Here is a 24,095-nt window from a genome sequence, read left to right as displayed (position 1 = left end):
AAAACAAAAAGACCCCCAACTCCTCTAGGGAAGCATGATAAGTCACCATTTTATCAATAATGCTGAGTGCTAGAGAGACTAAGTGACTTGTCTAAGTCACTGTGGTATTTTGACTCCTGGCCCAGTGCAGAGGTGTTGGAAATGAGGATAAAGGGGTGAGGGAGAAATCTGGGGAGGAAACAGTAGACCCAGGTGACTGACTAGCTATGAAGATTGAAGGAGTATCCAGAAAAGACTCGAAGACTCAAGGGCTTGACAGGACCACCTTGGCTGGGAGAATGGTGGCACCATGAGAGGTGCAAGGAATGCTGGTAGGTGGAGAGGTGAAAGCATTAATAATTTCATGGAGAAAAAAGTTTTATTTCCCAAATGACTTATTATGAATATTAACTTGCCACAAGATGAAACGCAATAAATATATCCAGACATTTTTTGCAGAGAGAACACTGTTAGCCATAAGCATTGTGTTTATTGTATGGCAGCTACCTCTAAAAATCAGACTTCTTGACTAGGAAGACTCAAATTACATTTATACATGTGTGTGGTTTTTCCTCTATAGCTGGGTTGCATATGACGGAGAAAATTTCTCGGGTAATCAGTACGTGTTGGAGGAAGGCCACTATCCTTCGCTGTCTGCAATGGGATGCCTGCCTGAAGCAACTTTCAAGTCTGTTCGTTTTATAGATTTCGTAAGTATGTCAGGGTGAATATAGCGTTACAGAGATGTATGGTCACACAGCTGACAGACAGAGCAAGGGAACCAGCAGGTAGGCTTACTCAGGACAAAGTTGGAGGCAGAAAAAAATAGTTGCGTGGACAACTTTCTACCCTGGTCTCTTTCCAGATCTTTAAAATGTAAACTGTTTGCTGTTTTCTAAGACTTCAGGGGCAGTGTTGGGTCAGTCATGGTGCACAGTGCACAATCATGGGCTAGTTCAAGGCCCTTCCGTCTTGTTTTTTTCCATTTCACACCTGAGCCCTATTTCTTTTTTTTTTAAGATTTATTTATTTATTATTAATTAATTAATTAATTAATTTATGGCTGCATTGGGTCTTAGTTGCAGGATCTTTGTTGAGGCATGCGGGATCTTTTGTTGTGGCGTGCAGGCTCCAGGGCGCGTGGGCTCTGTAGTTCGCGGCACTCGGGCTCTCTCATTGAGGTGCCCAAGCTCAGTAGTTGCAGGGCGCTGGCTTAGCTGCCCTGCGGCATGTGGGATCTTAGTTCCCTGACCAGGGATTGAACCCATGTCCCCTGCACTGTAAGGCAGATTCCTTACCACTGGACCACCAGGGAAGTCCCCCTGAGCCCTATTTCTGTACCTCTACCTTTAGAGGTACCCATTCTAATGTGTTTGGAGTACAACTTGGATATTCCTATAAAATATATGTTCTTAAAAAATATGTATACAGGCTTTTAATTTATATACAGTATTATGCTATAGTTCTCATCATGTTATAAAAACTCTCCTTACATTAAATTTTTTGTGAGCCATCCATTATGCTGTATGTACATCTAGTTATTGATTCTAATGGGTGCGCATGATGTGATATGTATATACAATATATAATCATTAACTAGATGTACATACAGCATAATGGATTACCCTGGGATCTTTTGTGGATATATATTAAAGAGTGGATTGGGACTTCCCTGGTGGTGCAGTGGTTAATAATCTGCCTGCCAATGCAGGGGACACGGGTTAGAGCCCTGGTCCGGGAAGATCCCACATGCCGCGGAGCAACTAAGCCCACGCGCCACAACTACTAAGCCTGCGCTCTAGAGCCCACGAGCCGCAACTGCTGAAGCCCGTGCGCCTAGAGCCCGTGCTCCACAACAAGACACCACGATGAGAAACCCGCGCACCACAGTGAAGAGTGGCCCCCCGCTCGCCGCAACTAGAGAAAGCCTGTGGGCAGCAACGAAGACCCAATGCAGCCAAAAACAAACAAAAAGAGTGGATTTACTGGATCTCACATGCATGAATATGCAACCTTCAGTAAGTACCACCGAATTCCACCACTTTACACCGTTGCTGGCAGTGCATGTGGATTCCAGTTTTCAGCATCATGGCCACTATTGAGTATTCTCTGACATTCTAACTTTTGTCAGTTTGAAAGAATGGCGTAGTCTCTGACATTCTAAGTTTTGTCAGTTTGAAAGAATGGGGTAGAAGTTGTGTTAGTTTGCATTTCACTGTTGGTGAGATCTCATATACTTACTAGTCATTTGGGTTTTCTGTTCAGTGAATTGCCTATTTATATCCTTTGCCCAGCTCTTTAGTTTCCCGTCGTTGTTATTGATTTGCAGAAATTCCTTATAGTTTTTAAATCTATTCCTCTGTTGTTTTAGAGATTTGCAATGAAATGACTTTTGTCAGTTTCTCATGTATGTGCCAATCCAGATTATAGTGCTCCTTTTTGACGAGAAATCTTTTTTTTTTTTTTTAAAGATCTTATGTGGCCAATTTACTAGTTTTTATTTATTTTTATTTATTTATTTTTGGCTGTGTTGGGTCTTCGTTTCTGTACGAGGGCTTTCTCCAGTTGCGGCAAGTGGGGGCCACTCTTCGTCGCGGTGCGCGGGCCTCTCACTATCGCGGCCTCTCTTGTTGCGGAGCACAGGCTCAGTAGTTGTGGCTCACGGGCCCAGTTGCTCCGCGGCATGTGGGATCTTCCCAGACCAGGGCTCGAACCCGTGTCCCCTGCATTGGCAGGCAGATTCTCAACCACTGCGCCACCAGGGAAGCCCCGAAATCTTTAATTTTAATGCAGACAAAGCAATATTCAATAGAATGATACTGCAAGATAATGTTTAGGTGTTAAAGTCTGGGTGTATCTGACAGTTTGGGAAGTATTTGTTAGTTTTTGGTAGCTGATATCTCATAAAAAGCTTTAAACATATGTAGTTGGTGATTTTAGCTTTAAAGGTAGAAGGAACATATGTGAGTTGGCTTTTTCTCATCCCCTCCTGCCCGTTCAAATAACAAAAATGTTGACCTTCCTTGAGATGTGAAAATAGTAGCAGTGAAACATAAAATGATGTGGTAAGATTCATTAACTGACAAATAATAAAATATCTAAAAATTTCATATTTAACCTGCTTGGAATTCTAAAAGCAACCTACAAGTATTTTTACAAAAAACAAACCCACTTTAGATTTAAAGCTTTCAAATGCCTTCCTTCAAGCAGAACTTAGCATGTATGCTCACATCACTTTTGACATTTACAGATGATGTTCTTTTAAGTTTTGATTATGATGAAATGAATACTTTACCCATATTAAGAATGTATATTTTAATTGTGACTTAGTACTTCAAAATCGTCTGGTGGTTGTCGCTAGATTAGAGTGCTTGGAACGTTTTGGCACGCCATCTCAGAGAAAAGTGCAGCGAAAGTGCAGAGTAATAATACTACTACAGTTTCTGTCATTTCCTTCTTATATGGTTTATACAACCTAATTTCTAGACCATATAGACCCCCTCTACACACTGATCTGCTCTGTTTACTGGTCAAGATCTTTCTACACATCAGAGCACATCCACATAAATGAAGCAGTATGGTGCCACACCGTTGCCACAAAACTTTAAGCAAGTTAGGGAATTTTTCATGTATCATTTAAGATTTTAGGATTATTATCATTAGAGCTTAGTCTAGGGTCATAAGGGTCTGTAGTTTGAAAAACAAGCATAAGCTGCCAACTTTTCATTTTTCTGAAAATCAGTGGACTTGAACTTGGGGCTTCCATCCTATTTTTTCTCTCCTAACAATTATTCCTACAGGAAAATTTGGGAATACACAGAATCATTGTCTTATTGACAGTTAAAAACAACAACAAAAAGACATGAAAATGCATACAAGGGGAAGGTTCCTTTATTAGGCAGATTACCACTAGACCCCCAAAGATCACCACAGCCCCCGACCCTCGCCATTTATGTCCTTGGCTTTCCAGCCCCTTCTTATCTCAATAGAAAACAGAAAAGTTGAAAATAAATTCCATTAGAATTGATATTCCAGGGCTTCCCTGGTGGCGCAGTGGTTAAGAATCCGCCTGCCAATGCAGGGGACACGGGTTCGAGCCCTGGTTTGGGAAGATCCCACATGCCAAGGAGTAACTAAGCCCGAGTGCCACAGCTACCGAAGCCCACGCACCTAGAGCCCTTGCTCTGGAACAAGAGAAGTCACCGCAATGAGAAGCACGCGCACTGCAACGAAGAGTAGCCCCTGCTCGCTTGCAACTAGAGAAAGCCCTTGTGCAGCAACGAAGACCCAACGCAGCCAAAAAATAGATAAATTAAATAAATAAATAAATAAATTTAAATAGATAAATAAAATAATAAAATAAAAAAAAAACAAAATTTAAAAAAAAAAAAAAAAAGAATTGATATTCCAGGCATATATACCTGTTCCTTTATGCCTGGGATATTTTCCCTGTTTTATAATACTTTACATTTACCTGCCTTTCTATGTAAGGGAAAAACTTTCTGCCCTCCATCCTTCCTCGCTTTAGCTTTGAAGTGTATAACCACCCAGACTTTCTGGAAAATGGAGTTTATGAGCAGGCCAAATCCGGCCAGATCTTGTGCTTTGTCCTTGTAACAAAATGATTTTCACGTTAAGTTCGAATTACTATCAAGGATGAGTAACAGAACATTATTTTTGTTCCTAAACAGGAATTTTCTGAACCAACAATTATTCTTTTTGAAAGAGAAGACTTCAAAGGAAAAAAGATTGAATTTAGTACAGAAATAGTTAATCTCCGATCCCTAGGATTCAACACGCACATACGCTCTGTTCAGGTGATTGGTGGCATGTAAGTGAGTTACCTACTTGTTTATTCAGTAAAATAGATTTTAAAAATTAAGTTTGATCATATTTCTCTTCTATGTTACCTTAACCAAATTGACGTATAACCCCTTTTTTTTCTGTAAGGGTTAATATTTATGTTCCCTCTTAGTATTTTTCTGTAAGGGTTAATATTTATGTTCCCTCTTAGTATTTTTCTGTAAGGGTTAATATTTATGTTCCCTCATAGTATACTTTTCCTATTGGGACAAGCCATGTGTGGGACATCATCTCTTCATCCAGATTTTTAGTTTACTTAAGATAAGGACTCTCAAAGTTCCTAGGCGAATGCTTTGCAATAAAGTTATTGAGCACTTCCTTAGCAAGTAGGAAAGAGAACTGATTTTGCTTATCCTTTTGAAAGACCAAGTCCTTTGATTTTGGAGTAATGGTTGGGATTTTCTTTCAACTAGGAGTGACTAGCAGATGTTATAGGCAAAATGATTTAATGTCAACATGGGAAGATTTTTCTCAACTTTGAATAATTTTGAAATTAAAATGTAAAAATGAATAAGGACTATCAATGTAATGTGTTTTTACAAAAGTATTTTTCTTTCACTCACAAAAACAATAGGTATAGTTTGAAGGCATCAAATGTTGGAGAGGACTATAGCTATTTAAAAAACAAATTCGGATTATTAGGGTGATAGAATTTTATGCATGACTTTTTGTTCCAACAGGTTTAAACTAATACTTTGTTTTCATGATAAAATGACTACGACGATAACATTTTAGAGTTCCAGGGTTAAAAATAGAGAACATTCTTCCTTGATGTAATACATCAACCAGAGAGAAAGATTGCTGTGTTGCTTGCATGCTGGTCTGCGCTGGAACCCAGACTTCAGGTGTGGGTACCAGCATCTCTGTGTGGAAGAGACCTGAGTATCTTTAGGAGTTTTCTGGATTGAGGAAGATTACTCTCATTTTAAACAAAACTTTATTATTTATTTTTATCTAACGCTTACATAGCACTTAGCCTGTGTAAGAACTTTACAAGTATTAACCATTTAAATAAAGGTCCATTATTACAACTGAATATGTTTTATGTAAAGTTCACAGGAAGTACTGGGCTGTCCTGCTAAAAGACTATCTCTAGTTCATTGCCTTATTGAAGAAAAAACTTACCTATTTCTCTTCAAGAGTGGAACTTTTGGGCATAAATACTCATGTACCATGAATTTGCTATTTGTCAAGACACGGGTGCTGTAGCTGTTTTTGATAATAAGGTAGTTTCCTTTTTTTAATCCTCCAACATATATTTAAAGTATAAAAAGCTCGGTCTAGGGACTTCCCGTGGTGCAGTGGTTAAGAATCCGCCTGCCAAAGCAGGGGACACGGGTTCGATCCCTGGTCCAGGAAGATCCCACGTGCCACGGAGCAACTAAGCCCGTGCGCCACAACTACTGAGCCTGCACTCTAGAGCCCATGAGCCACAACTACTGAAGCCCGCGTGCCACAACTACTGAGCCCACATGCTGCAACTACTGAAACCTGCACGCTCTAGGGCCTGCATGCTGCAACAAGAGAAGCCACCGCAATGAGAAGCCCGCGCACCACAACTAGAGAAAGCCCAAGTACAGCAATGAAGACCCAATGCAGCCAAAAATAAATTAAAAATAAATAAATGAAAAGCTCAGTCTAAAAATCAAAGTGTTCTGAAAATATAATTGGTGCCCACTGTGAAATGGATATTGGTACTTACTGTGGTTATCTCCTTTTGTTTTCCAGATGGGTTACTTATGAATATGGCAATTACAGGGGTCGACAGTTCCTGTTGTCACCAGCAGAAGTACCTAATTGGTATGAATTCAGTGGCTGTCACCAAATAGGTTCTCTACGACCTTTTGTTCAGGTATTTTCTTCTTCTACATGCTCTGAATAGACTGTTCTCTGAAATCATTTTTTGTAAATGTAATTAACTTTTTAGTTTCAATTTTAAGTGTGAAATTGGCCTCTCCCCCACCCACCCCCCCTCCCCAAGAATTTCTGAATTTCGGCTGTGTTTCTGGTGCCAAAAGGTTGTGACTGCTTTCAGAAATGTTATTACACCTGACATCAAAACGTGGTATGCCCCAAGCCCTGGGGTGTCCGTAGGCAGGCTCCCAGCCCCAGGCACTTTGAAATTCTGTCAACCTCTCCTCATTGAGAAAATCCTAAAGCCTCTGAAACTCTCAGATATAGCAGTTTTCCCTTATCCAGCCTCATTTGGGATTCTGCCCCTGCTACTGATGCTTGTTCAGTGCTTCTAAAGTACAGCTTGTATATATGACTATTGCTGGGGTTTTGTCTTCTAGAAACGAATTTATTTCAGACTTCGAAACAAAGCAACAGGGTTATTCATGTCAACCAATGGAAACCTAGAGGATCTGAAGCTTCTCAGAATACAGGTCATGGAGGATGTCGGTGCTGAGGATCAGATTTGGATTTACCAGGAAGGATGCATCAAATGCAGGGTGAGCTTTTTGGATTAGACAAGGGTCTATAATAGTATCTTTCTTCAAGTAGATGCTACTTCACGATTCCTGGAGCATTTTCAGAACTAAGTTGGAAGGTTTTTTATGAAACTATTTCTTAGTTCTGATAGAACCTGTCTAGGAACCTAAATGGGAGGTAAATCTAGCACTGATCCAAGATAGAATCTTTACATCTATACTTGATTTTTATACAGTAATAGAAAAAGGAAGTGTCTGTGCTACCCTCCCCCTTTTCCTTAACCTACTTGTTATAGAAATAAATTTATAAGCCCCATCATTATCAACACAGATCACTCTTGGTTTGTTTCCATTTTGGAGGACCCCACAGACGAGGTTGAAGGGTGAAGAGATACCACCCTGTGTACAACACAATCCATTTCCCAATTGTCACACCTTGTAAAATGGAAAATTGCCCATCTCCCTCCTATCACTCCCACCACAATGCACATTTAAAAGCTGAGGAGTGTTGTAAGATTTTATGAGAGACACTCACACTTCTATTGTACATATTCTTTTTAACTCCTTGATTTTATGGGCTTGACTGTTTGCTCCTGATTTTTTTTAATCCTGGTGCCCCATGCGTCAGCAGAAGGCATTACGGCCTGCTGAAAGAAGTACAACTTGTTAATTGGGTCTGTTGTGCTTGAGGGAGAATCATCCTTTCAGTAAACAGAAGTACTATTTAGACATGCATAGAAGAAATAGCATGAGAAACAGAAGTAACTAATATAGAGGCATAGAAAAAGCAAACTTCTGCCTTTGAATTATCTTAATTCAAGAAAATGGCATCTTTCCGCAATTTATTTCTAATGAACATTACAGTGATACTATTTTAACAGCTTTGAATTTGATAGGTCAATGAGAAAAAGGAAAGTGTCCTAGATTATCACAATCCTTTTATCTCAATATATTGTAGACTAGTACACTATTCATAAGCATTTTCTATAGCAATATGTGTAAATGCCATATGAACACGACTACCATACCTTATTTATATTATATTAAGGGTAGATTCAGTTCATAGAAGGACCCATAAGATCTTTGCATTAGAACACACTCTACTGCATTTGTGTTTTCTCTTTTTATACTTGGATAGCATGCCTTTTTAGAAAATTGTAGACATTCTCATGAAGGAAGACAAGAGAAATTAGTAAATGGAATTCAGGTTTTAAAATGATAAAATGCCCTTTTAGCAACTTCAGTGCCACAGCAGCCTTCAAAATTAGAGATGCAGTCATATTCCAGAAGGGTCAGGCTGAGTGGAGTGGATACGTCGGGGAGATTAGCTACAGACCCAGCCTCAGATCATGGTGATTTCTGGGGGGAAATATCATGATGGGCATTTTTAGTGTTCTAAGGCTTCCCTTACTTATAAGACAGAGGGCCTCACAAAGGGCATAAATCTCTTAACAATGGACAAGAATTGAGAACTTTCTATCACTTATGTCATCTGAAATGAAGGGCATAAATATTTGTTTGATCCCAGTTACCATGGCTAAAAGCTGAAATTCCACATGTGGGCTAAGATAACTTTAAAAATCAGCTCACACAGGAAATTGCTTACAATGGTACCTGAATATATATCCACCCATGTCTAAGGTACCTTGTCTTTTCCACTGAGCAGATAGCAGAAGACTGCTGCCTGACCATTGCGGGGAGCCTAGTAACCTCTGGCTCTAAACTGGGCCTGGCGCTCGAACAGAGCGTCGACAGTCAGTCCTGGAGCATGAAGTCTGACGGCAGGATCTATAGCAAGCTGAAGCCAAATTTAGTTTTAGATATCAAAGGTAAGGATTGTTTCCTTTATTTTCTTTGTTGTGTCTTTCTTCAGTTAACTAAAAAGCTCTTCTTTACTTTTGAAAATGATGCGTGTACTATTATTAATAGTAAGTGATCCCTTACTATGTGCCAGCCTCAGTGCTATACACTGTACGTAAGTTACCGCACGTGATCTTCACAGCAGCCCCAAGAGGCCTGTGCTATCCCTCCTCCCCCCACTTCACAGCCCCCAAACTGAGGCTCAGAGGAGTTAATCAGTTTGGCCACAATCTCACACCCATTAAGTGCTGAGGTGGAATCCGGACATGGGCCAACTTTAAACCATTTATTATAACAATGTTAGACTAAAATTCACAAGTTAAAAGGCTATGATCTCAGTCTGTATAGTTGATGATTCTCATGTACACGCATGTAAACTTCCATTGTAAAGATCTAAGACTGAAAAGGAATTAAAACAAACAACATAGCCAAAAAGATTTCAACTTAACATTTGTTCAGTGAAGTTAATCCAGAGCAAACCGATTGATGGTGCTTGGGGAAGAGCAAATAAATTTAGGCCAGGGGTTTCCAAACTTTATCTGCATCAGAATCCCCTGGAGGGCTTGTTAAAAAACACAGATTGCTGGGTTCCACCCTCAGAGGTTCTGATTCAGTAGGTCTGGGGTAGGGCCCAAGAATCTGCATGTCTAACAAGTTCCCAGGTAATGCCCATGCTGCCTGTCTACGAGAACTACTGATGATAATTTTAAAACAACATAAAGCAAAAAAACTGACCTCAAGTAGACATGGGAATTCAGTGAACCTCCGTTGCTATAGACAAGCAAATGATGATAGTGTGTTTTATTCATGTCATATGGGGTAATTTTGCTTTAAATTATTAATGGAGACTTTCTATCCCCTATCAGGAAACCAGTGTGGTTATGTTCGTCAATTTAGTGGAACCATACTATTACCACATACCACTTTAAATCATGGCTAGAAAGTTGGCTCAATTTTACCTGAGTCAGGGTTCTGAGCCAAAGCTGTCATTAAAAATTAAGATATAGTGGTAAAGAAACAGCTGCAACCTGGTTTTAAAATAACTTTTGTGGAAGATGGAGAATAAGCCTGAACATTTCCATCAGGGGCTTTGGTGACTGCCCCTGGAGAAAAGTGGCTGTCACTTCGGATCTGCAGGTGGGGAGAGTGGCCCAGCCACCTAACAATGGGATTAGAATTCACAAAGAATCTGAGGAACAGAAAAGTACCCAGAGGCAAACTAAGTTTAATGAGGCAAAGGCAGGGCACTACATTTAGGGAGCACCACTAAGCAGTATCTAACTCCAGGCTGGATGGGGCCCAAAGTCGTACATTGTATAAAACGCAAGCAGGAGACAAATGCACTGTAGGCTGGCACGACTGATCTGTCAGTATGTACACAAGTAAGATACCCATTTTATAGATGGTCAACCTGAGGTTCAAACTGTTAAGAGTCACTATCTTTATTCTTATTTTGAACAACTTGTTAAACTGGAGCTCCTCAGTCTATACAAGATAGAGTTTCAAAACCTCCAGAGAAGCCAAAGAAATGTGACTAGACTGAATTGGAAACATGGATTTTGGGGAAAATACGGACTCATGTTTCTTACAGATGTGATCAGCTTCCAATGTCCAGGGTTAAGGTCATTGTAATCTTTATGAGCTAGTCTCTTAGAGCATTCCTTTTATTCTTCTGACATGTATTTATTGGGTACCCACTATGTGACAGGCTCTGTGCCACACACTGGGGGTATCAAAGTGAAAGGAAAAAAAAAAAAAAAAAGGACAGTACCTTGGCTTCAGAGCGCTTACATTCTGGAAGCTCCAAGGATATGGGATTTTCCCCCACTTGCTACCCTGGCAGTTGACCAGGAGTAAGGATACCTGGCTTTCTAGTCTTCGACTCTGAAAAGGACTGTGGGACTCCAGGAGCTTCCTCCATAGTGCTTCGCTTTAAAGCTCCAAGGTCACTTCCTAAAATGCAATATAAATTAGTCCAGTGCCTTTGGAATAAGGATACTGTTCTGTATGTTTGTGAACTCTCAGTATATCGAGTATGGTAGCTACAATAATCACTTGTTAAACTGGTTTAAACGTCTCAGAATGTGGGAGAATGATGCCATCTTGTGGACAAGAGAGAGTAGGGCCACACATCCCACATAGTGTGCAAGGGAGATAGAAATACATCTCTCTCTTAGGGGCACTTAATAGGAGACTGTGACTTTTACTGGCTACAACTGTTGACCATTTGTTACCTACTAATATTACCGTAAGATTTATTTCTTTTAACCTATCTCCTGGTGTTTTGGTAGACATCCGTGTATTATTCCAGACCAAAGACATTATAACAACAGTGTAAGAGATACCAGCATATTCACACTCACTTTAAAAAAGTCTGGGAGGATTTTAATCCTCCCCAAAGGCAAAGAATGAATCAGATTATTTCTCAAGAACTTTCTAGTCGTCATGACTCTAATTAGAATTATGATGTAATATACACAGAAAGTATGTTTAAGATACTATAATCTAGAAGAATGAAAAAGACATTGTGACCTTAAGATTATACTCCACTGAGATTTCAGCAAGTATTGTGTGTTGTACCTCAGTGGAGATGGTGGGGTCTGTGGTGGTGGTGACTTTTTTTTCCAAACTTAAGCATAAAGTGCCCAGGGCACCTTGCCTTTGTGTTCTGTCCTATACCTAGCTGTGCAGAGGCTCTTAGTTATCATGATGATAAACCAATTTCTTAGAAGAGGGGCATGCATAAGAGATGATTTCTTCCCTATCAAAATCTATTGTGTAAGTTTTCAGACCTTTTGGATGTTTTGTAAATGCTTTAAAAGAGAACGTTTAATTTCTCTTGGCCTGAGGCTGCAGTATGATTTCAGTACCAGTCGCACTTACCCTGCAGCGAGATGAACAGATTTTAATTTTGATGGAGTCATTGGTGCTATAACGTTGGTACAGAGGCTTATGCTGAAAAGGATAAGGTATCTGAAAGGATGTTTACTCCACACTGGAAAAAAATCACATGGCCCTGTCTTTTGTTAATGATACTTCTCCACTGAAAGAAGAGGCCATGAGGCTGAAGAATCTGAAATATCTAGTAGGCACCCTTGGAAAAAAATATTCTGGTGAAAGGGAAACCATACTAGTTTTACAGTCTAATGGAATTCAGCATGTTAAATGCAATGAATTTTTATACACCACAGCCTGTGGGTTCCCAGAAGTGGGAGTGCTGCCCTGCCTATACTTCTGGGTATCATTCAAACCTCCCCTTTGACCTAATACAACTATTTTTCATTGTTCATGCAAAATCTGTTCCGATGACCGTTCTACTCAGGCCCGCCTGCTTTTTTTGCTGGTATCTCAAATCCACAATCCCACCACTGAATATTTGTCACAATCTCTTTACTCCTTTTCCCATTTCTAGATTCTGACCCACCCCCCCACCACCCGGTGCCACATGATGGGGCTTTAACACATCACCCCCCAGAGGCTGGAACCTCTCAGCCCTCAGTGTGTTTCTGGGCTTTCCTCCCTGCTTTGTCTCCTCGAGGCACATAGTTTTACACCTTGCTTATTACTCTTGTTACATTGGTGTTGTGATGATAAACTGTGTCTGCTACAGCCCCTTCATGTGGGCACATTTCCTTCTATCATTTTCCTCTTCTGTCTTTCAGGGGGTACACAGTATGATCACAATCACCTTATCCTCAACAGTGTCAGCAAAGAGAAGCTAACACAAGTGTGGGAAGCCATGGTCCTATAGACCTGAATTAAAGAATGCAGGAGGAATATTTCTGGAGGTCTTTCAGCTACCTTATTTAAACAAAACAAAAAAAAAAAAAAAGAAAAAATAAGGACTGCAGACAGAAGCACCAAGAAGAAAGTGGACCTGCTCCTTCAGCAACTCTCAATTCTCTCTTGAATCACAGCACCGTGACCAGGACAACCACTCGTCTTCTCAAAAGACTGGAATCGTTTTACACCAGTCCTTTATCCTCCTCTTGTTTCACCCCTTTCATTTCTTTTCAGTAGCTGTTTAAACAGGTTGCCTCATTAGCAGCAAGACTATGTACATTTTAAATTATTTCCAAAGATAGAGAACAAGAACAAACTTACCGACCTTGCAGACCTACAAGTCCTGTACACTTTAAAGGGAAGGACAGAAGCTCAAGTTTGTAAGGTAGGAGACTGTTCAGCATCTGAGAAGAAATCATTTATTAGGCCTGTAATTGTGGTCCTTGATCTTCTGATTTCTGGACTTATTAATTATGCCGTATAGCAAAGTGGGGAAAGCCTTATCTAGTCAGACCTACCTTAAGCAACTAAGTATAAACAAAATGTTTCTGTTAATAAAAATTAGGGGACTTCCCTGGGGGTACAGTGGTTAAGAATTTGCCTGCCAATGCAGGGGACACGGGTTCGAGCCCTGGTCCAGGAGGATCCCACATGATGCAGAGTGGCTGGGCCCGTGAGCCACAACTACTGAAGCCCGTGTGCCTAGAGCCCGTGCTCCGCAACAAGAGAAGCCACTGCAATGAGAAGCCCGCGCACCACAACGAAGAGTAGCCCCTGCTCGCCGCAACTAGAGAAAGCCTATGCACAGCAGCAAAGACCCAATGCAGCCAAAAATAAATATATAAAAAAAAAATTAGTAAATTTACAAAGATAGCATGTCCATGTCTGCTAACATTTATTAGCAGGATCTGGATTATTTTAACCCACTCTAGAATGTCACATGTGAGTGAGTAGTGCTTTTCTTGCAGATGCTACTGAAACAGTATTACCATGACCTAATTTATGAGCCCGTCCTCACTCATCTACAGGTAGTTCTCGCAGGCCTTTGCTAAACTCAGGTCTTTTAGCCCAGTTTCCTGCCCTCCTGTCCAGCTGCACTGGCACGAGGCCTGCACGGGGCTGCCTTCCCTGTGAGGCTCCACGGCCCCGCACCTGCTGTGACTGCTGGGGGACAGCCTCAGGTCGTGTACTTCTGGGAGCAGAAACGAGAGGTGTGGAAGGCTCAAGAGGATGACCAGCAATTCTCTCCAGAAAGCGAAAGAAAGGAGACTGAAGCAATCCTAGTTGGCCAAATCTCAGAACCCTAAGACGCAGCAAGCATTTCAGTGGAAATTGAAAATGATTAGCTGCTGATTGTACACTCCCTGGCCCAGTCAGTCAGTGCTGTTCAAACAAACAGTGATTCTAGTTTGAACACAATTGCTAAACACTCCTTGAATACACGCTTCCTCTTTTTTGTCCTCATGTCGTTGTCCTCGTGGAAGAACAAATCTTGTTTCCTTTTCAGCTACTCAGTATGTTTCCAGTTCTAAAATGCTGACCCTCTGGAGCCTGTGGGGGGCAGTGGCGGCCATCAGAGTAGCTTACCTTCAGTTTTAAGATGTTCACACACGTCCAACAGCAGCTGCCACGCGTCTTGTTCTTAGGTGCACAGCTCTGGCCTTGGGCCTTTGTGTGTCTCACTACAGTAAGGTGGGGTAAGACTGTCTAGTCTGTGTTGAATTTATCTCTTGAATAAACTTGTTTCTGGTTAACTGTATTGATGAAATCTGAGAGAGAGTCCATTCTAGCCCTCGTAACACTTCAAAGAGGGTCAGCAGGCAGATTAGAAACAAATGTCTGATCTGGACAAGGTGGGTTTCAGAGCTGCTAGAATAACAGCAGGGGGAGATCTTTGACTACCCTCTTTCCAGACTCAGTGGTGAAGGGGCACACTCCACTCTTCTGAGTGGACATGAGGGTAAGTGAGGTTGTCCGTCGAGAGTTGCCCCTCACTACCACTGGGAGGCCTCAAAGAGAAAGAGCTGGGGTTGAATTCAGAGAAGTCAAAAGTGGCTCATTCACACCTGGAAGAACATCTTGCTTTTGAGGTAAATTTGTATGGGGGGGAACAGCAATTCTAGAGAAAAACCCTCATGCAACACTACAAACGAGTGTCTAGCAGGCTACTAGAAGTAGAAGGCTACTCAGGTCTACATCAGAAGCCAAACGCTAGCAGCTGAGCTGCAGTAATGAGGGGATCGTGGCGGGAACTGGACACTTACCGTCAGTGATCAGAGGGCACAGACTAGAGACTCAAAAGCCGCAACAGGTTTATTGGCGAGGTACCTAAACGCAAGCATTTCAGGTCAAACTGGAGAACTCTGGTCCCCAATGGAATGGTGGTAATTTCCATGGAAAAGTCCCCAGAGAAGCACGTTTCAGTTGCTGAAAGAGGACTAGCCTTATGCAAAAAAGTAAGGGTTTTAAAAAGTTACAAACTTTACATCACCTTTCATTTTCTAAAAGCGTAAACAACCAAATCGCTGGTGAGATTTTTACACATGACCCTAAGAGATTCAGAACGCTGAGGGCTGTTATGACCGCACACTGGAGCAGATGGAATAAAAATCAAAGGCAGCTTTGGCCAGTGGGACAAGTGCTCACCATGACCCTAAGAAGGAATTAGCTTTACGTAAGCTCTTCATGCTGCCATCCCTCCACATGCTGAAAGTTCTCATCTCTCACAATCATTAAGATGATAAAACAGTTTGAGCTACAAGAACAGAAGGTGCTGCCACAATTTGCAAATCTGCTGTGAAAGAACAGCTTGAAAAACACAATAGGCACTTTTCAGCAACTTTATAGACAAGTCCAAGGGCAGAGATGTTCATGTCGTGTCCCTGTTTATGTGTGTATCCCCTGCGCTTGGCATGGAGGAGCTCGGCGGACAGGAGTGCGTGGGCGCGTCGGGGCAGGTGATGCGAGAACGCTCTGGGCAGAGCAGGGTGATGATGGGGTGGGGCTGGGGCTATAAAATCAGTCTCTTAAAAAAAAAAAAAAAAAATCAGTCTCTGCTCAGCTCAGAAGACAGGAAATGACTGGCAGAAACGTGTGTGTGTGCTAAATGTATTTCATGGAACTTCTCGTCTAAGCTGGAAAGGGACGGCTGGAAGAGAGTTGGGGCCTACAGGCACTCACCAAATAAGAGCCCACAGGCACCAAACTGAGTATTTATTTAAACGACACTGACGACGGTCTTTCCTCGTGCGTGTCCTCTTTCTACCTTCAGGAAGGCTTCTGGAACGTTAGAAAACGGAAAGGTTTTCTCAATAACTGGCTGAATCTGTAAAACACAAGAAAGGTTGATGAGCAGGTGAGAACAGCTGCGTGGGTCAAGTCGGGTGACGTCGGTAGTCGGTTGCATCACGTGCCCAGCCTGGGCGGGCCTCTCTCCGGTCTGCGTGGTGCCCCCGGGTCAGGAACTCAAGGCGGGCCGGCACGACGGCTGCCCCCCGGCTTCTCCTGCCTCTCCGCGTCTCCTGTGTAAGGGAGCCCAGCCCGACCAGTAACCCTACTCCGGCTCCACGCTGGGCGCCTCGCTCTCCTGCTCAGAGCCCTTCCACGGCGCCCGAGGCCAGCATCCAGAGGCCACTACCGTTCCAACCTCCGCCCTCCGTGGACCCCGCGTTACCAAGATGGGCTTAGCTGCCATTGTCTGAGCGTGGGGTGTGTGCCCCAACCCGAGCCTGCGGCGCGTCCTCTTCTTGAACCGCCGCAGGGCCTGTGTGGCCCTCCTCGCAGACGGCCTGCTACAGCCCAGTGCCCGTCTCAGCCATGCCATCCTGCGTGGTAAATGCCAAAGAAGGCATCCCAAGGTTCTCGCTGCGTGTGTCCCCGTGGCCCCTCACAGGCAGTGCACAGAAGAGGGACGGATCGTTTCAGTTTGTTGAATGTCTGGCCCGTCTACTCAGTCAAAGCTTAGCGCACCTGTGGGCTAGTCACCTCTCTTGTATCCGCCCCCCAACACCCAGCACAATGCTAGGCACACAGCAGGAGCATAATAAGTGTCACTTAAGTGAGAACCAGTAAGATAACTGGGAAGCGAGAGTCCTGTGTGGGCTCTGTGGCCTCTCCCTGGCTGCAGCTGCCCTGGGGGCTTTGCTAAGCCACAGAGCAGCTAGTTGGAATTTACAGGAACGCCAGCTCAGCCAGCGCATAAAGGCTTGAGTGCTGCTGGTTCTTTTTACTGTATCGTTAGTACTGCCAGCAACCTCCTTTGAAACTAGGACCAGTTAGCGCCCTCTCCCTATGCACGAATCCAACTGAACTCATCCTTTTCAAAACTTCAAGCAAAAATCATTAACTATCCACTGGCTCTTTCAGTGAACTACCTGCCACTGCTCCACAGGCAGGTATAAGCTGTCAGAAGGCATAAGCCTACATCTCGCAACCTTTTTCCTTTTACAAGAGGAAGAAGTACGTGCTCTTGTGGTGTTCAGATGCACCCGATGGACCTTCCTCTTGTGTGAATTTCACAGCCCTGCCACCAGAGAGCGTCTCAGACTCCAAAAGTTCCCTTCTCCAGAGTTGAAAATTCTTTTGTACCCATAAACCACAATAAGCTCATAAAAGTCACAGCTAGCACATACTGTCCTATGTGCCAGGCACTCTTCTAAGTGCTGTGTATATTTTACCTCGTTTAATCCCTACAACCACCTTATGAGGTAGGTACTATTATTATTCCCATTTTACAGATGAATAAATTAAGACGCAGAGTTAAATAAGTTGCCCAACGTCCCATAACTGCTAAGTGGTAAAGCAGGATTCAAGCTGGTGCTAGAGTCTGTGCTCTCTCCACTACGCACTAAGCCTTTCATATGTCAGCAGCTGCTTTCTACATCTACTCCTAAAATCTTAAGGGGAGGGAAAGGTAGCCAAGGATTATAATGATTCATCACAGCCTGCATCTTGGCTGGCCTGCCTCGTGCTAACAGACTGCGCCACCTGAGGATCCAGTCTCCAGGCCACCAAGATAGCAGATGCATGGTCCATAGGCCACCACTCCCATCTGCACCTGTGGAGGAAACCACTGATGAATAATCGTGGCCCTCTCCAGCAAGCTGAGGGTGACCTCAGCCTCCCCCAGCATGGCGGCCACTGAACAGAACAGATCTGAGCTGCCTTCTTAGAGGAAACCTGCTTGCCTTGTCTGGTAAGAGTGGAATGCATCCAAGTTGTTCTCTGCATGTCCCACCCAAAACCTCCCAAACCTGTCCCTCTCCTTCAAGCTGCTGGGACGGTGCTTTTTGGATGCTGATTACTTGAAAAGGAATCACCTGAATGCATGCTTAAAATGCAGAGTCCTTGGTCTCCTGTTAGAACAACTAAATCAGAATCTCTAGGGGTAGAGGTGAGTTTTCTGCACATCAGGGAGGGAATCACTGCAGCCTTTTGCCTTATGCTTAGGGTTCCTGACTTGTATCATGCACATTCACCCACTCCACAAAGACTAAATGTCTGCCTTCTGAGTGCCAGGCACTGACGCAGAGCAGGCACACAAAGCAGGCACCGGAGAGAGGCATCAAGAAAAGAAAGGAGGCAATAACACCCATTCGTTGTCACTGAGCACCGGACACCAGCAGCGGCGTTACGAGAGGTCACAAAGGAACGGGAATCCACCTGCTCCACTCCAGGATGAGCGGCCCGCCCACCTAGCTCCGTCCACTTTAGAACCTGACCGGAGAGACAGACCCTGAACTGATGACCCAGGCAGCCCGCAGCGACGGCACACTTTAATCTGGCTGGTCAGGCCTATTGTGGCGGATAATCCCACAGGGCTGACTGTAGCATAACGGGCATTCAGTTCTTCCCGTAAGTGACAATGAAAAAGAGGCTTTCAATTAACAGGCAGGCAAATGCCACTGTTGGCTGAATATATGACAGCAAACAGAGATTAATGGGATAATGAGGCAGTGTCTACACACAGCCTCACATCAGACCTGGAATGCTTGTTTGCTATGGACAAAGGGATCAGAGCAAAAACCCAGAGAGGGGAAAGAAAGGTTACTCACGGTGAGGTGGGGACATTTATGTGATGACACTGCTGTAGTCTGGCCGGCTCAGGGAGCCCTGGTATAAAGCGGCGGGCTTGATACCACACTCGAGGGCGACGCGGACGCGCGGGGCACACAGCTGACCGGGAGCCCACGGCTGCAGCATTCATCCCAGTCTCAGACCCAAATTCAGGCTCTCCTGATGGTCCTTTCCCTTCCTAAACAAAGGCTGCACAAAACCAGGCCCCGGGGTTTGGCACCCGCTGCCTGACGTCCCTTCCATGAGAATAGGGACCATGGGAACCTCAGCCTCCCTGGTGTGGCCTCAGAACACTGTTGCTCTTCAGCCACTGGGCAAGCTTCCCTGCCTCTCAGGCAGAAACCCTCTCAGCACAGGAGCTTCGGGGAGCTGGTGGAGAGAGGATGGCACCCAGGCAGGCACGGTGGCCTGCAGAGAGGCTCTCCCTCGATCCCCACTTCCCTGCGCAAATCACAGAACAGTAGAGCTTAAAGCGGGGGAGCCTCTGAGCCAGCCTGTTGGATAGATTAGGAAACGGAAGCGCAGGTGGTTACGTGCTAAGTGCAAGGTCAGAGCTCTTAGCAGAGGAGCAGACTGAGGGTCCCAGACAGCCGATGTCATCACTGCATGGCATGGGGGTGTTTTGGGGAGGGAAGCCCGAGCCTGTCACCTCTTCCCCAGACCCTCGGCCGCAGCCTCCACGGGGCACAGAAACTGATCTCAGAGGGTGGGGAGTGTGAGGAGACAGAGACCCAGGGAGACCTAAAGGCCCCTGGCGATCCCTGTCCACACACCTGTGGACGGGCCCCAGCGCCGGGCGGCGGGACACAGCTCCAGCACCGCCTCTCGGACAGGCATGGCCCCGAGCTCTGCCACAGGATCAGTATTTCCTGGGTCGGGATAAAGGGGAAGAAGGGGGCTTAAACTAAGCAGATATGAAGAAGGAAAAGGTGGGCTTTGCTCGGACTTGCTATTTCTGAACTTCCTGGCCCCAGATGGAAAACTCAAGGCTGGAAGATAGGAGGTGAGATTGGGTGGGCGGGGTACTCTCCAAGGCAGTAAATGTGCCTCCCAGGACTTGTCCCTAGGCCCCCCTGAAAATAGGCACTCCTTCTAGCCAGGAGGTGAGGGGAGAAACTCGGCCTATGTTTCCCCATAGAAACAATTTCAGTAGCATCTGAAAACTTCAGTAGCATCAAGGCTGTGAGGTACCTACCACATCTGGCAAGATAACGCTTTCATAGTGGTCCCAGGAATTCAGTCCCTAGCTGTTACATTCTTTGTATGGGAGAAAAAATCCAGCTGCAAATAAGGAGTTCAAAGTTTTGGAATACAGTTCATTGCAAAACTAGGGCCTGGCCATCCCAAGGCGGGTCTGGGAAATCATTTGCCTCAGAACTTATTACACTGTCTCTAAAGCTGCACTGTCCAAAATGGTTAACCTCCAGCCACATGTGGCTACTTAAATTTAAATTAATCAAAAGTAAATAAAATGAAAAATTTAGTCCCTCAGTTGCACTAGCCACATTTCAAGTGTTCAACAGCCACCTACAGCTAGTGGCTACCACACTAGACAATGCAGACAGAGAACATTTCCATCACTGCAGAAAGTTCTAGTGGCCAGCACTGCTCAGGATGTAATTCAGCATGACCAACGCATCTCTCCACACCTTACTGGGCGAAGCGAAGTGCCCACTAGCCCTCAGTAACTGTTTCGAGTTAAATTCAAATAAGTTCCACAGGAACTATTCTGATGCTGGCTAAAATAAATAAACCGAGATACTCACATCATCGCTCAACCAAGAAGCTTGGCTGGTCACCTAGGATCTTGAATGGACCTGTGGACTCCAATGGCCTTAATAAGTACAGGAACACACACGTGCGTACACATACTCAAAAAGATGCAAGGGTATGAAGGAACATCTCCCTCCCATACTTGATCCCCAGCCGTCTAGTTCCCCTCCTCAGGTGCAGCAACCAGTATTTCAAGTTTCTTTCATGTCTTTTTTTTTTTTTTTAAGTGTTTTTTTAAAAATAGAACTTTATTGGAGTATAATTGCTTCACAATACTGTGTTAGTTTCTGTTGTACAACAAAGTGAATCAGCTATATGTATACTTATATCCCCATATCCCCTCCCTCTTGAGCCTCCCTCCCATCCTCCCTATCCACCCCTCTAAGTCATCGCAAAGCACCGAGCTGATCTCCCTGTGCTGTGCTGCTGCTTTCCACCAGCCAACTATTTTACATCCGGTAGTGTATATATGTCCATGCTACTCTCACTCTGCCCCAGCTTCGCCCTCCCACCCCATTTCCTGAAGTCCATTCTCTATGTCTACCTCTTTATTCCTGCCCTGCAACTAGGTTCATCAGTACCTTTTTTTTTTTTTTAGATTCCACATATATGCGTTTGCATATGGTATTTCTTTTTCTCTCTTACTTCACTCTCTCTGTATGACAGACTCTAGGTCCATCCACCTCATTACAAATAACTCAATTTCAGTTCTTTTTATGGTTGAGTAATATTCCATTGTATATGTGTGCCCCATGCATTGTGGTAGGCACCCCACCAAAAACAGTTTGCTAAATAGTATAAAAACAGGAAATGTTTATTGTGCTTAGGAGAAAATGCCAATAAACTTCAGGCATAAGGCACAGTTTCAGTAGCAGCCCATTAAACTCATTGTGCTAATTATAAATCATTTTTTTGTTTCACCCTACTGAATCACGAAACATCTTTGGAATGCCCAAAAAACTGGTAATGTTGGGGCCCTGACAAGGAGAATCTCCATGACCAAGGGACAGGAGTCAAAGGAAGAGTCTATGAAATAACTTTTCCTACCTTTTGGATTTTGAATATTACAAATGTATTATTCATTCCAAAGCTTAAAGTATTTTAAAAGAGTAGCCTCTTTTGGTTCATGGCCTCACACTGTCAAAAAACAACTCCAGCTCCTCTATCAGATACCTGCTAATTAGATTCATTAAGCACTCAGCCAAAGCTTGGAAGGATTTCAGTGTCCTCGTCCAACTTAACAGTCTTTACTAACCACACAATGTGTAAGCAGATCTGTTCTGTTATCCTTTCCAACTTTCCAGTGTAGACAGGCAACAACCTCTCACACCCACAAAGAAGCAGGATGCACAGCACAACTGACCTCTCCGTGGATCCAGTGTCACATATCGACCGCCATAGTCCCAGAGCCCTTCACTGTCAGAAATGACTCCTGAGCCCAAATAACCCTGGTGAGAAGAGAATCAAAGGCCAAAGGAACATCTCCTCACTCACCCTTGGAGGAGGACACTTGAAGGGCATCATTATTTCTACCACGTCCTCTTCTAGCCATTCCACCAGTTATCTGCCAAACTCAATAGGGACATGTACACAAACACCTCTCTTCTCTGTTGCATAAATAGTAATTTCTAGGTAGAGAGAGCGTCACAATATTTTGAACACAAAAGAGCAATGATAAGCATGTGGACAGTCTGGAACAGACGTCAGGACACGTGTGGTGACTTCTGGAGGACAGGGGCCTCTCTAATAACGAGGCTCCACCCCCATTCAGCACTATGCAGAACTATGGGCCATATCATCTGATGATGGCTCATTCCCTTCTTCCTAGAAATAAAATAAGCATCCCTGTGGGATATGGGGAGATCCCTACAGGGAGGCACATTGCAGCCACAACAAGGCTGACAGCTTGCAGTCACAGCAAGGCTGAGCTCCTGTCTACCCAGTACACATCAAGACTTAGAAGTCTGAGACGAGTCAAGCAAACTTGGAACCAAAATATTTGGGAAACAGTAGTGGGCCATTTTCTATCATAAGTTCCTTGGCTGAAATAGAATAAAAAAACTAAGTGCACAAAAAGCAGCCAGTAGTTCCTAAAAACATTTTTTTTCCCGAACCAAAATGGAAAGATGAGATGGGCCAGCAAGGGTCAGGTGCCAGCACAAGAAAACCCATTTCAAGGGGCTCTTTCCATATGGCTTAGCAAGGATCACACGGTGTGATGCTGGACTTGCTCCACACCCTTTCCCTGCCCAGTGTCAAATGACAAGGACAAGTCAATTTAAGCTAAAGTCCTAGATCAGCTTCAAGCACGAAGAATGCAGCTTAATGGTGAGGAGGGAAAAGCACAGGACTGGGGTCAGAGGTATGAGTTCTGGTCCCACGTCTACAAATTTGAGCATGTCCCTTTATCCCTTTGAGCCAGTTTTCTCATCTATGAAATGAGAATCATTTTATCTATGACTTCATGCAACCCTCTAGGGTGCATAAGCCTCTCCAATCATTTGTTTATTTATTTATTTAATTTATTTTTTTTTACTTTTGGCTGAGTTGGGTCTTCGTTGCTGCCCGTGGGCTTTCTCTAGTTGCAATGAGCAGGGGCTACTCTTTGTTGTGGTGTGCAGGCTTCTCATTGTGGTGACTTCTCTTGTTGTGGAGCACGGGCTCTAGGCACGCAGGCTCAGTAGTTGTGGCTCATGGGCTCTAGAGCGCAGGCTCAGTAGTTGTGGCGCACGGACTTAGTTGCTCTGCGGCATGTGGGATCTTCCCGGACCAGGGCTCGAACCCGTGTCCCCTGCATTGGCAGGCGGATTCTTAACCACTGCGCCACCAGGGAAGCCCTCCCTTCATTTATAATTCCATATAATTTCTCAATAAAATCACGAATATCAGTGCCAGAATATGAGTTTGCCTTCTGGGTTATTCTTCCAGAGATGGCATGTCTGAGCCGTTAAAACCACGTAAGAAGTTAAATAGGCAGGTGGTAGCTAAGGAGTCTTTCAACTGCCATCAGCCCTAAGAGGCCTTTCGACACCCAAAAAGGGCTGACCAGGCTCCAAGCAGTAGTCGCTCCCCACCAAGTCCGCTGCAGGACAGACTCGAATAGACAGAAACACCAACCAGCTGTCTCTACCAAAACCGCCATCAGTCCTGAATCATATCCTGCCCACTGACCCTCTCAGATGTACCATTTATTTGCCGATTTTATTACACTGGCCTGGGAACAGGAGACCCAGGGACCTAACTTCTAGTCCAGTTCTGTTTAGATTCCACAGTGTTTGATCTCCTTGCTCATCTGGAAATCTGCTTGCCTCCAAAGCAGCCTCACCCTCG

At 44.0% G+C, this 24,095-nt stretch overlaps 2 protein-coding genes across 7 annotated transcripts in view; one reads left to right on the top strand and one right to left on the bottom strand.

The window, feature by feature from the left end:
* CRYBG1 (crystallin beta-gamma domain containing 1) overlaps positions 1 to 14,676 on the top strand; it is a 221,437-nt gene extending 206,761 nt beyond the window's left edge. For all 3 annotated transcript variants that reach the window (XM_082475082.1, XM_082475081.1, XM_082475083.1), the window contains 6 exons: positions 560 to 689; positions 4,671 to 4,810; positions 6,571 to 6,694; positions 7,137 to 7,295; positions 8,941 to 9,103; positions 12,797 to 14,676. In XM_082475082.1, coding sequence (XP_082331208.1) covers positions 560 to 689; positions 4,671 to 4,810; positions 6,571 to 6,694; positions 7,137 to 7,295; positions 8,941 to 9,103; positions 12,797 to 12,885 — 805 coding nt within the window. In that variant the 3' untranslated portion in view covers positions 12,886 to 14,676. The remainder of the gene's footprint in view (positions 1 to 559; positions 690 to 4,670; positions 4,811 to 6,570; positions 6,695 to 7,136; positions 7,296 to 8,940; positions 9,104 to 12,796) is intronic.
* A 1,438-nt stretch (positions 14,677 to 16,114) lies between these two features.
* Positions 16,115 to 24,095, bottom strand: part of RTN4IP1 (reticulon 4 interacting protein 1) — a 109,958-nt gene continuing 101,977 nt past the window's right edge. For all 4 annotated transcript variants that reach the window (XM_082475381.1, XM_082475378.1, XM_082475380.1 and 1 more), the window contains one exon: positions 16,115 to 16,242. In XM_082475381.1, coding sequence (XP_082331507.1) covers positions 16,135 to 16,242 — 108 coding nt within the window. In that variant the 3' untranslated portion in view covers positions 16,115 to 16,134. The remainder of the gene's footprint in view (positions 16,243 to 24,095) is intronic.

This window comes from Balaenoptera physalus, assembly GCF_965194825.1.
Source record: "Balaenoptera physalus genome assembly, chromosome: 9".
Taxonomy (NCBI): domain Eukaryota; kingdom Metazoa; phylum Chordata; class Mammalia; order Artiodactyla; family Balaenopteridae; genus Balaenoptera; species Balaenoptera physalus.
This window is presented reverse-complemented; position numbering and strand designations above follow the sequence as displayed.